The following is a 13,396-nucleotide window of genomic DNA, read 5'->3' as shown; positions in this document are numbered from 1 at the left end:
GTGAGGTAATCAAACCAGGTTTCAATCTAGCTGACATCTGCCAAGGTCTCACAGATACTTACCTGGCTTAAATGAATTAATTCCCCTCTCTGACCTTCAAATAGCTCATCTATAACATGGGATTAGGTCTAGATCAATGACGGCAAATACAGTGTAATTGGGAATGGCTGCCTATGAGTGCTGTGTTGAGAAGGATTATGCGGAGTCATCTGGACAAAGAGGCAGAGACAGTCAAAATACTCCATCTTCATTCTCTTCACACCTCTGTCACCATCCTTGTCAGTTTCCTCTTCCACTACCCCCTCTTTAAACACAGGCGATGCTTAGGTACTCGCTCACACGTCTCTTCCTACCTTACATGTTCTCCTTAGACAAACCAACTGATTCTTATGGTCTTAAATGATCACCTATAGTTTCTGCTAATAATTTCAAATCTCTCTCTCCCACCTAGATCGGTCTCCTGTCCTCATTTAGTCCTACACATCCAACTGCTGGATGAACATCTCCACTTGGCTAACCCATAGACATCTCCAAACAACTCACCTATAACAAAACCCACCAGTTGCTCCCCGAAGCCTGCTCCTCTCATATGCTACCTCTATGTTGGTGGCACAACCACATACCTAGTTAGAAAACTGGGCTTTTTCCTGGTCCAGTTCCACTTCCTCAGCCTCCCACTCCAAATCACTTATCAAGACCTGCCAATCTTACCTCCTAGATAATTCCCTTCCATACCTACTATCATTGTCCTAATTCAAACTTCCATCAGTTCTTGCCTTTCAAGATTCAGCTCAGGACTCACTGCCTCCAGGAACCTCTGCAAGGACAGGGACTACATCTGGCTTTCCTGCCCCTGTATTCTTAGAATCTGTCACTGTGTCTAACACTGTAGGCAATGGATGATGATAATGACGACAACAATGATGACGGTGTGTATCATTTACTGATCACTTACTATGTACCAGGCACCATTCTCAGCAATTTATATCTCCACAACCACCTAATGGGGTTCTCATTATCCCTATTTACAGATGAAGTATAGAAAGTTTAAGGGACTTGCTCAAAGCTATAGTTCTTTTTTTTTTTTTTTTTTTTTTAAAGATTTTATTTATTTGACAGAGAGAGACACAGCGAGAGAGGGAACACAAGCAGGGGGAGTGGGAGAGGGAGAAGCAGGCTTCCCGCCGAGCAGGGAGCCCGATGCGGGGCTCGATCCCAGGACCCTAGGATCATGACCTGAGCCGAAGGCAGACGCTTAACGACTGAGCCACCCAGGCGCCCCTCAAAGCTATAGTTCTACCAAGAGGTTGCTGAACTGATCTGAAATTCAATTTAAATTAAGATAAAGTCATAAGGTAAAATAGTGAAACATACACCTATTTGTTCAATAAATATTTATTGAACATATACTATGTGTTAAGCACTGGAGATATAAGTAAATGAATACATAAACACATTAATTTCAGACATAGGGGAAATCTCTCAGAAAACTCATTCCAAGCCACTTCTCCAGGCCTGAAGTGACCCAGGAATCTGGGAAACCAGTCATTATCTACAGAATTCTAAATAACCTTGAGAAATACTAGGGGTGGCAGACTTAACTCAGGGTTTCCTCCTTTGCTAATTCACCCCTCTGACCCCAATGGTCTATCTCTAACTGTCCTTCCAACCCCACATTCTATTATTTAGATTCTGTACTTCACAGGCTACCAAGGGGCAGGGGTCTTGGCAAGAAGAGATCCTTTCCCACACCCCCTGGCTCCAGTAGATTATTCCTGGACACTACCCCCAAACCCAAGCATTGCTTGGACCCTAAAGAAATCCTAAAAATTGGGGCATGTGAGTCTTCTGTCAGTCTAAGAAAAGTCCACTTAAATTTTCCCATAATAATGCCTTTCTTTGTTATTCATAAATGTCAGGAAACCTATGACTGCATGCAAGCTGACAGTAATTAAAATAAGACCCTGTCCTCTCTGCAATGGCAACTACTTTTTAAAATATTTATCCAAGATAGGAGCGCCCGGGTGGCTCAGTCAGTTAATTACCTGATTTTGGATTTTGGCTCAGGTCATGTTCTCAAGGTCCTGGGGTCAAGCCCCATGTCAAGCCCCATGTCGAGGCCCATCTTGAGCCCCACATTGAGCCCCGCATCAGGCTCCGTGCTCAGGAGGAATTTTGTTTGAGTGTTCTTTCTCTCCCCCTCCCTCTGTTTGCTCATTCTCTCTCTCACTCTCTCAAATAAATAAATAAATAAATAAATCTTTTAAATAAATAAATAAATATTTATCCCAGACAAGAGGACATGTCTGGGAAGAAACAGCAAGAGTGGAGTGAGTGAGAGATGATCAACATGTTAGGCTCACCTTGGTTTGAAACTTGCCTTTTCATGGAGAGCAATAAATCCTACCAGAGAATACTAAATGCTCCGGAGCTGAATCACAGCAATCCTGTCTAGACTGAAATGTCTCATCTCCATTTTGTCAAACACATTGTGTCTTGCCTATTACTGTTCACCTTGTAATCCATATGGACTTTACACAGTTCTATCAACAACAGGGCAGCCCCTGACCACATATAAATGATCTCAAGACATGCTAGAGAAATAAGAGCAGATATCATGGAAATAACATTAGCTATGGCAACACAATAATGACAGATGGAGCAGTTGTAACAGACAAATTTTGTGATAAAAACATTTCCTTACACTGTCACTGTTTTCAATTTTTTTGATATTTTGAGATACACTCACATGGCATGGCTTTTGCAGAACAGAGGCAAGACCTATGACTGATCATCCAATAATGCTTCAGATCAGAGCAATTTGTATGTATGTGTGTGTACACATGTGCATGCACCCATGTAATATTTTTAGTATGACCGGTGCCCCTTGGGAGTGTGGTGCGCACAGTTTTTAGGGAAATGCACACAAGTAAAGCCAGCACAAAGTTAGGCAACTGAATGCACCTCTGCATGAGGTGAGCAGCTGGCAGAGGAATAGTTTCCTGTAAAGGGCTTCCTGAGTTCTACTCTAAGAGGTCAATGGGAGTTTGTATGGTGGATAGGGTTACCAGGTAAAATAATGGGACACCCAGTTAAATTTGGATTTGGGGTACATGATGGGTGATTTTTTAGTACAGGTACTTCCCAAATACTGCATGGGTGTTCTGTATTTTTATTTGCAAAATCAGGCAAAGATAAGAATTTTTAAAAAGCTGGGGCGCCTGGGTGGCTCAGTCGTTAAGCGTCTGCCTTCGGCTCAGGTCATGATCCCGGGGTCTTGGGATTGAGCCCCGCATCAGGCTCCCTGCTCGGAGAGAAGCCTGCTTCTTCTCTCCCACTCCCCCTGCTTGTGTTCCCTCTCTCGCTGTGTCTCTCTGTCAAATAAATAAACAAAATCTTAAAAAAAAAAAAAAAAGAGAATTTTTAAAAAGCTAACAGTGGAAGATATGCTTGTCAGTCATCTTTCCTTCTTTGTCATGAATCTTGTCACCATTAGCATCAATTAACATTTACAGCACATGGGGATGAGGTCCATGCTGTAGGGAAGACCTATGAATTACTCCTGCTACCTAACACACTCAGAATGTGCCTGCTTCTTCAATAATGGACTCCTTGAGATCATGGACTATACCTTATTCCTCCATCCTCAAGACCTGCCCAGTGATTGGCATGTGGTACTAGCTAAAAATACAGTTTTGAGGGATGCCTGGGTGGCTCAGTTGGTTAAGCATCTGCCTTCGGCTCAGGTCTTAATCCCAGGGTCCTGGAATAGAGTCCTTATAGGGCTCTTTGCTCAAAGGGGAGCCTGCTTCTCTCTCTCCCTGCTTCTCCCTCTGCCTGCAGCAACCCCCCCCCCCCCGCTTGTGCTCTCCCTCTCTCTCTCTCTGACAAATAAAAAATAAAAATCTTTAAAATAAATAAAAATAAAAAATAAAAATACAGTTTTGAATAAATGAGGATGTGATATGGAACGACTATAAAGGGAGGAAATTTGGGCTGAGCAGGATAAAATGACAAAACTGTACATGGCAGAAAATAGAGGGACCTTCAAGATGGTTGACAACAGCCAAATCTGCCGCCACCTCCCTCACCTACGAGCAGAACCTTGTAGCACAGTAATTCAATTGAACAAACTAGGAGTTTGGTTAGTAAGGTTGAACTGTCTCAAATAAGCGCAAAGTAGTCTAATCATTCTAAGTGGGTAGGGGAGGGAGAAGTATATAAAGTTGGGAAATCAACACTTAAACAATTATGCACTTTAAAAAGCCATAATGAAGGGGGACAAAGCATTTAAAAGCCCCCAAGAGGGACAAGCAGTTCTGCCTAGGACAAGGTAACAAGTTTTAGATGGAAGAAGTTATATGAGCTATATAAGCAGGTATGGCTTTCAGAGATGCTTTGCACTTTATAGACTCTGTGTGTATGTTTAATAATATATGTATATATATATAAACATATATATTTTTATTGAAAAGTTACAAAAATGGTACACTGAACTCCCACATACTTTATGTTATTCTATGGAATGAGAACTGAGTCTTGGGGTAAATTCACATTTCCTTTGAAAGTATCCTAAAATGGAAATGTTTAAGCAAATAAAGCAGTACATATTGGTCACATTGCAAACGCATGTTTTTCTAGTCAGAGAAAATATTTGTAGCATGTGCACTTCTAGATTTTTTTCTGCACATATATGCACATGTAGGTATTTCACAAATATGCTATCAGACTCTATATGCTATCCATGTCAGCTTGGTTTTAAACTACAAAGTGAATTTATCCAAGTGACCAAATATATTCCCACAACATAATATTTAATGCTTACAAAGAAATTTTCTATTGATGAATTAGTTAACCACCTATCTACTACTGAACATTTAAGTTGTTTTCCATTTTTTTTCTGTGATAAACTTCCTGACAGCTAAGTCTTTAAAGATGTCCATCATTATTTCTTGGGGATAAATTCCTAGAGGAAGAACTGTTGAGTCAAAGACCATGTACATTTTTAAGACTTTTGATACATATTATCATTTTGCTCTCTAGGAAGGTTTTGTCAATTTATAATGTTATAATTATAAAATATTAAAGGGCTCATTTTCCAAAGTATTTTTCCAGGTTAGTCACCTCATAAAATCTGCAAAATCAGAATTTAGAGAGCACACACATAGAGTAATATAGGTAGTAAGTACTTCTATGATAGGTATCAGAGGCATGTGTAATGTTAGGCAGCCATGGGAAGCGCTAATTTAGGTTTAACTAAAGGAAAGGATAGTTGGAGAGTATCAACATTTTCTAATGACAACAGAAAACCAAGCCAGCTTATAGTAAGTGCCATGTTCAATTGACCAACTCTGTTTTTCATCTTCTTTGAAACCCAGAAAAGTAAAATAAAGAGAAAATATCCAAATAGAGAAGCTTAATTTAACAAGATCAGAGAAAACTAAGCTATGTTATATTCTGGTGGTCTTGCAGTCAAATAATTAAAGTCATGTGGCCAATGTCTATGATTAACTCAATGAGAGAAGATGTTTGGCTACATGGCCAGATATCAAAAAAAATTAAAAAAAAAAAATAATGATGATAATTTCTTTAATGGATGGCTCTCTTACGTAATAATGTTGAATAAGTGGTATAGAGTCAGAACTTTCAGTTCTTTCTGAAATACTGTTATCAATCTTGTTATGACAATCCTATAGTACTGGGATGGGTCATCCAGACAACTAAGGTAATGCAATGGTAATGCTTTGCTCACTTTAAAGAAAAAGATTAGCATTTCCAAAGTCAGCGTAGTCACCCAAAGTCAAAACAAACCTCAGAGGCAAAGGAAAGGGGCTGAAACCCTGAGAAACATAAAATGAGGAATGAGAAAACTCCTCCCCACTGAAGATTATTCAGGTGTATAAAGGCACACGAAGGAGTACTTAAGACCTAAAACATCACTGTCAACCTTGAGCCTGGTGGATTTTTTAGCTTGGGAAAAAAAAATGAGCACTAAGCCTGACATGTTTCGGACGTGTTTGTGGCCTGCATGCCTTGTGGGTCTGCTCATCACTGGCATCCTCTCTCTGGACTGTGACTTGCTGCATTTTCACCTGAAGAAAGTCACCTGGCAAAATCTGAGACTTCTGAGCAGTACGAGCAGTTCATTTCCCGTAGAGTGCCTACAAGAAACCACAGCTTTTGAGTTGCCCCAAGAGATCCTATCACACACCCAGCCTGTGAAAAGGTACATCAAGGAGGCCTTCTATGAAATGTCCATACAGGCCTTCAACATCTTCAGTCAGCACACCTTCAAATCCACTTGGGAAAAGGACTATCTGAAACAAATCCAAATTGGACTCTATCAGCAGCTGCAGTACTTGGAACAATGCTTGGAGGAAGAGGAGAAAGAAAAGGAAGACTCCAAAGAGATGGAAGAGCACAGAATGAACTGGTCAGGAGCTATGGTCTCCCAGCTGAGCAACCTAGAACTGAGGAGATATTTCAATAGGATAGACAACTTCCTGAAAGAAAAGAAATACAGTCACTGTGCCTGGGAAATCATCCGAGTGGAAATCAGAAGATGTTTCTACTACTTTCAGAAATTTGCAGTACTACTCAGGAAGAAATAAGGTATATTTTTAGAATTAAAATTCCTTTTCTCTCCAACATCTCCTTCTCTTTCTCTTCTTTTTAAGAATTATTGGGCTATCCTATAAGCCTGCCCACTGTTGGAGTGGCAGTGATTTAGGTAATGTTTACTGTCTCTAAAGTTGGCCTTGAGACATCAGCTACATCCACATTTCTAAGAGGTGATGCCAATTGTCCTCTGGGTACCAAGAGTCTTGTTAGAAAGTTCTGAAGATAGTTTTAAAGGAGTAAGATCCTCTCCATGTTCGACTCTTTTCTTCCTCTTCCCTTTTGCTATTTTGTACTTGTTTTGCTCTACCACCTTTGAACTTCACCAAGCCAATGGTAGAGGATATGAATGAGAGAATGTTGCAAAATGAAACACCTCGGTGATTTAACTGTCACGCTGCCAAGGCTGTTTACTCTATAAAAGTTGAGCATGTTAAAGGAGCTTATACAAGCTTTCATAGAGTTAAAACCCTCCCTTTCTCTCCCCACTCAAAAAAAAAAAAAAAAAAAAAAAGTGAAATTTTTGTCCTATTTGCTTCTCAGTTTGGTTTGTTTGAAATGATATAGTTTGTAGGATGGAATTTTATTTTTTTAAGAGAATGAAGATACTCAATGATATCAGATGGTTGAATTAGATGGCCATTAAGTTCTCACTCAAACCTTTGAGAGACAATGATTCTAAGGTAGAAAACACAGTTCATTCGTACTGCATACTATTTGATTTCTACATCCAACAGCATGGAAAACGCTGCAGAAAAATATATCTGCCTTTCGTTGTTTTTCTGTATTTTTTATTATTTTTTTTTCCTTTTCAAAGATTTTATTTATTCATTTGAGACACAGAGATACAGAGAGAGAGCGAGATCATGAGCGGGGGAGAAGCAGAGGGAGAGGGAGAAGCAGGCTTCCCGCTGAGCCAGGAGCCTGAAGCAGGGCTTGATCCCAGGACCCTGGGATCACCACCTGAGCCGAAGGCAGACACTTAACCATCTGAGCCCCTTTTCCGTATTTTTTAAATGCCTGAGATGAAGTACCTGCAGTCATATTTCACATTGATTTTCATATTGGATTTTCCCAAATAGAAGACCACTCTCTATCTGTTAAGTAAACTAGTTATAATAATACATGACACTTTAATATAGTTTATCTTTTTAGAAATTATTTGTATCCAGATTACCTAGATTATTTACTTAAATTTTCTTGTGTGATCCTTCATCTGTATTAATCCATCATCCAGCTGAAATTAATTTTTTTTCTTCCTCTCTCTCCTTCTCTCCATTTCAGAATCCTGTACCTTCAAGCAAGAATTAACATAGAGATTTGTGGCTACACAAATGCAAATGCACAAAAGTACCTGGTTCCACCCTTGGGAAACCTCTCCTGCTATACTGTTTCAAAAGCAAGCTCCTGAACTGTTTAGATTCAAAGTTCATTCAGCACAGGACTCAAATGGTAAAGCCAGAGAGTCTTATAAAACTGAGGCAAATTTCCAGCAAAAGTTAAAAGTTGTGGATTATGGTATCCTGGTTATCAGTGGAAGGAATGCAAATAAAATGAGTTAGTAAAATCCATTTAGTAAAAACAGCTCATCAAGAGTTGTTCTAAATGAAAAAAAAAAAAAAAAGGCACCATAAACTGTAAAGATGTTGGGGCATGCAAGCTACTAAGCAGAAAGTATACACTTGGTATTTTCCAAGAATTTCTCTAATAATGCTTTTGCATAGTCTCCCTAATAACTCTACCGAGATCATGTCAGTTCTTTCAGTAATTTATGGCTGCAGTCTTGCCAAATGTTTGCTATGCTAGAGGGAAGAGAATTGGCACTTCGAGTCAATAAAGATTGTCCGATTACAAGGGCAGGGTCAGAAGTCAGAACAGCATGCTTTTATTAACAGCACCTCTAGTCAGAAAAAGGAGAACATTCCCACTGAAAAAAAATAGGTTAAGGACATAAACTGGCATCATCATAAAGGAAGAAATACTAAAAGACAACAGGAAAAATGTTTAATCTCATTTGTGGTTAAAGAAATACAAAAGAAGACAAGAGCGTACCCCCTATCCATCTGGCAGAAATGAAAAAGAGTGATTATAATATAGAATGTGAGTGGGGTGCGGGATACAGGAAGAAAAAATCCTCTTGTATATTGTTAGACAGCAGGTAAAGTGGCATAACTTCCCTAGAGGACGATATGGCAGTCTTAAATATCCTAAAAAATGCATTAACTCCTTCAACCTAGCTATATACTAAGCTCCAGAAATTTATCCAAGGAAATCATTGGATAAGAGCGTTCACTGGAGGCTTATTTATAATACACCCCCTTCCTTTTGCCTTCATTTTTACCTCTCTGTATTTTCTATTTTTTCTACGATGATTCCGGGGAAGGGAGGTTAATTCTAAAATTAAAGAAACTGTACAAGCTCATCTTCCACTACAATTACCCTGTTTTCCGTACTGGGGGTAGACTGGGACAAACACTGCCCTTTCACTTGGTTAATGATGCCTTTGGGCACTTCTTGAGCAACCCAGGTCTGCCTTGTTGCTTCTCTCCTGCTGCTAAATTTCAAAGGAATCCTTCCTTAGCCATCATTTTCATAATGAGACGTTTGTAAAGTGCCTTCCAGTGCTTCAAAGATTTTGCTTTTTTTTCTTTTGTTGGTGCCACTGGTAATAATCCAGAAATTGCCAAAGTGCTCTGTGTCCACCTTCCTTAGTAGTCTTTGTTTTTCTATTTATTGAATGGAAGTCAAATTTCTGTTAAGTCAGGTAAAGGGAAAACCCCTAGAACTGTGCAGAACTGTGCAGAGCTCCCACTTAAAATGCTTGAGTGGGCACCTAGGTCACAAGCATTCCGATGGAAGCTTGCTTCCTCCCTCCCCAGGCTTGGGGAAGGGATCAAAGGTAGACGGTAAAGAGTGTTTAACTGTGCTTCCTTGGAATAGGGACGATTGGGCCTCCATCAGAAAAAGCTGGTAACATCACTATAGTAAAGCTGAGCATGTAGAGATTCTAACAGGTGCACAGGCTTGGCCTCCCCTCACAGGCAAAACGACTGTCGGGGCACCGGACGGGAACCCTGCCTTCTCAGAGTAGCTACTTTGCTTTTGCCCTTCTTCTTCTTCTTCTTCTTTTTTTTAAATCCACACTCACTAAGAAGAAGCACGATGTGTAAGCATCTAACTTGTGAGGGAAGGCACAGAAACAGGGTCACCTGTAATCTAACAGGCGCACCCCCAGGGGGAACTCGGAGGCAGTCCCAAGCCACTGGTTCACAAGGACTTGTTGGCGGGAACTCTGCCCCCACGGCGTCTATGCGGTATCCTCCGATTTGCTTTTTCTAAATGCTGACAGGGGATCCGGGATTTAAACTTGGAGCCCTACCCCAAGTCAAAATTGCACGTTCAATCTGGAGGGAGCCACCTAACCACTACTTCTAGGCAAAGTCTTGAGGCTTCTTGGGTTACTTCCTTCTCCACTCTCGCCTGTTCTCCAGCCCTTGGAAACTCGCAGAGCCCAGAACCTCGGCTTTCTGCCTACCAAAAGTGCCCTGATCCCGTCCCGCGGCCCTGGAAGCGGCCCAGCCACAGGCCTTCGGGCGGAGATTTAAATCCACTGGAGCCACCCAAAACACCCTGGCGGAGGGCGGAAGGTCGCTTTCACTCTCGGGAGAGCAGCACTTCTCTCCGGCTGCGCCCTTCGCGGCGCGTCTGGGATCAGATCTGAGAAACGCGCCCCGGGCCCCAGGCAGCCGAGGAGGCGGGGAAGCAGCAACTTTCCCTCCGCCCTCTAACCGCAGGGCCTGGGTGCGGCGGCCGCGCCGGGGTCGGGCTCCTCGCCTTCCCCCGTGGGGATCCCGGGCGGGAGCCGGCCGTGTGGCCGGCGGGGGGCGGGGGGAGTGCGGGGAGGACCCCGGGGGCGTCCTTCTCTCCGCGAGCCCCGCCAGATGTTGCAAAGGCAAACAATAGGGGAGACGCGGAGAAACAAAAGGCCATTCGTCACAATCTCCACGGGCTCTGTGGCGTGGTCCCTGCGGGGAGGACATCTGGGAGGCGGTCAGGAAGGTGGGTGAAGGGGGAGCCTGAGGGGCTTGGGGGTCCCCGGTACTCACTTGCCAGGCACCAGAGGTCGGCCCTTTTCCATTCCGAGAGGCGTCCCAAGGCCGGGAGGACAATCAAAGGGAAGTTGAGGGATTTTCACCTTCCTCGGCGCAGGGGGAGGGAGGGGCTGGCTTCCAGATGTTTGACAGTTGTTGGCCCAAGGGGTCAGCAGGGTTTTGTCCGTCCTTCACCCACGCGCTCCCTCCCCGAAGCTCCGACGGTGCCCGGGGCGAGCGGGCCGGCGGAGCGGGCTTCCCCAGCGGAGACCGCGTCGAGCCTCCGCACACGCCCTGAGCGCCGTGCTTCTGCCCAGGCGCACTTTCGCAAAAGTTTGTCTTCCCGCCACCCGCAGCCCGACCCGCACGCGGCAGTCACCCGCGATTCGGGACGGCTCCGGGGCGCACTTGTGCCCCGCGGGGAGATGCATTTTACTGATAGAGCTTTCACGGTCAAGGCCCCGGAGCCCGGGCTGGGGACTGGACTCTCGTTCCCGCCCGAGAAGGGCGCGCGAGGAGCCGGCCTGAGCCGAGGCGCGGGCAGGGGTCTGACGCGGATCCCAGCCCCGGAGCCACCGCCCGCCCCCCACCCCATCCCACCCCCCGCTGCGCCCGCCCCCAGGTGCGCCCCGCACCCCGGCCCGCCCGGGCGCCACTGGGGGCGAGCAGCTGCCGGGCGGCGCCACTTCGCCTCGCCCCGCGCGGTCTCTCACTCACCGTGGGCTTTTACCTTCAGCCCGCGGCCCTGTCGGCTCCTGCGCCGGTCAGCCGCAGCCGGCGCCAGAGGAAGAGGGTGAGCCGGGGGCCGGACGCGCGACGCTTGCGGATCCACGCGGCGGGCTCGGGGCGAGCGGCGAGGGGCCAGCACGCGCGGTCTCCAGGAGCGCGCGGGCGAGCGAGAGCGGGGCTCGAGCTCCAGCAGCCGCCGCTCCGAAGTAGCCCCCACACGCGCCCAGCGCGCGGCTATCTCGCGGGGCGCCGAGAGGGGACCCCTGGCGGCCGCCCGCGAAATGGCAGCTCCGTGGGGAAGAGAAGTCAGGTCGCCTGGAGACTCCTCTTGCCTCCTGCAGAGGTGGGGAATGGGCGGTCTACGCGGGCTCCGCGCCCTGCGGAAAAGACCGGGACCCTCTCATGAGGGCGGAGAAGAAGATAACGCATCCGAAAGGACGCGTTCTGGGTCCACACACAGCCAAGGCACCTAGAAAGGGGGAAATCACCTTCTCCAAGATTTTCTGACTTGTTGAAAAAGACTATATTGGAAAATACTGACAGAAGGGAGCATTAATCATTGGAAAATACTGAGATTCTGGCGGATTTACTAGAACAACCTGGGAGTAGTGAAATGAGCATAGCCTTGGAAGCCCAGGCACACCCTGCGACTTTCTACTGTGTGATTTTGGTCTATGACCTCTAAACCAGTATTTTCCTCTGTAAATTGGGAGAGCATTATCTACCTTGCTGGATGGTTTTAAGGGTAAACTAAACATAGAAAGTATTCTTAATAGTAGGAGTCACTAGATGTAAGCTTCCTAAGGAAAATAATGTCTTCTACATCCTTTTATTCCTCTATAGCACCTTAATACATATCGATTGAAGAGTACCAAATGACTAAGGATTGCATTTTACAATTCTGACTACACACTTTAAAGAGGTATGGATATATATTTTTTCCCAAAGATTTTATTTATTTATTTATTTATTTGAGAAGGCGCGTGTGTACAAGCAGGGGCGGGGGTGGATGGGTGGGAAGGGCAGAGGGAGAAGCGGACTCCCTGCTGAGCAGGGAGCCCAACGAACTGCTTGATCCGGAGGCAGACGCTCAACCCACTGAGCCACCCAGACACCGGGAAGTATGGAAATATATTAAGTAGAAATTAAGACACGTGAGGGGTTAACATCCTCCGCCCAAAAGTGGTTTCCACCACTACTAAATGAGAACCTCTAAAACCACACACATCTTCTGCAATATCAAGTCATTTCTGATATTGTAAGAAATATTTAATAAATAGCCAAATAGTCATGGTCTAATGATCTTAACACTGGATTAAATGAAATCATTTAATTCTATGTCAGTTGGGCAATGCAAAGATAGTGGAGATTGTGAATATGAAACTCAAACATGAGAGGGGAAAATAGTCAGATACAAATATACAGCCATTTAGCAATGATTCTCTACATTATTGAGTAATGCAATTTCATTTCCAAACTGCCTCAAACCCTAGTCACTGCTTTTGAAGCTCCTTTTGTCCTTTTGACCTCATGGCAATCAGAATGCTGGTCATCATCCAGAACAACCAGGGTGGAAGTGTCTCTGAATTACCCCAGTTTACCTTTAATGGTCCTTTCCTTTAACTCGCTAGTCCCTAATTGGGAAGTCTGTTGTCTGCCTAACAATTCCCATGGCAGGATCTTTTCTGTCCTGTCAAGAGAGGAAAAATAAGGTTTCTTGGCTCAAAAACTGAAGCAGAACATTGAGATCCAACTTCTGCCCTTGGAGATAGGACTCACTCTCCAGGCTACAGATGAGCAGAGCATGTGCAGGTGAAGAGGGCATTCAATTCTAATCAATAAACATTAATGGAACCGTCTCTCCCTCTCTCCTTGCATTTCAGCTTTGCCTGTGGGAAGAGAGGACTTTCATCCCACTTCCAGCCCCTTAGTGGCTTCTTCCCTGGGGGGGAATGGTA

At 44.5% G+C, this 13,396-nt stretch overlaps 2 protein-coding genes across 6 annotated transcripts in view; one reads left to right on the top strand and one right to left on the bottom strand.

Moving 5' to 3' along the window:
* MOB3B (MOB kinase activator 3B) overlaps positions 1 to 11,629 on the bottom strand; it is a 214,089-nt gene extending 202,460 nt beyond the window's left edge. For 4 of the 5 annotated variants that reach the window (XM_032393696.1, XM_032393695.1, XM_032393694.1 and 1 more), the window contains exon 1: positions 11,427 to 11,629. The gene's annotated coding sequence lies outside the window, so the exon portion shown is untranslated. Of the gene's footprint in view, positions 1 to 10,724; positions 11,069 to 11,426 lie in introns of those variants that run through there. The other variant, XM_032393693.1, reaches the window with a different exon arrangement.
* On the top strand, positions 3,967 to 7,416 carry IFNK (interferon kappa). Its single transcript, XM_032393697.1, has one exon. The coding sequence runs from the start codon at positions 5,985 to 5,987 to the stop codon at positions 6,609 to 6,611; it is 627 nt and encodes a 208-aa protein (XP_032249588.1). The 5' UTR covers positions 3,967 to 5,984; the 3' UTR covers positions 6,612 to 7,416.
* Positions 11,630 to 13,396: the final 1,767 nt, after the last annotated feature.

The sequence above is a fragment of the Phoca vitulina genome, unplaced genomic scaffold (genome assembly GCF_004348235.1).
Source record: "Phoca vitulina isolate PV1807 unplaced genomic scaffold, GSC_HSeal_1.0 scaffold75, whole genome shotgun sequence".
Taxonomy (NCBI): Eukaryota; Metazoa; Chordata; class Mammalia; order Carnivora; family Phocidae; genus Phoca; species Phoca vitulina.
Note: the sequence above shows the minus strand (reverse complement) of the source record. Positions and strands in the feature narration are given on the sequence as shown.

Coding starts and splice junctions, on each gene's coding strand:
- IFNK (XM_032393697.1), top strand. CDS start 5,985: ATGAGCACTAAGCCTGACATGTTTCGGACGTGTTTGTGGCCTGCATGC.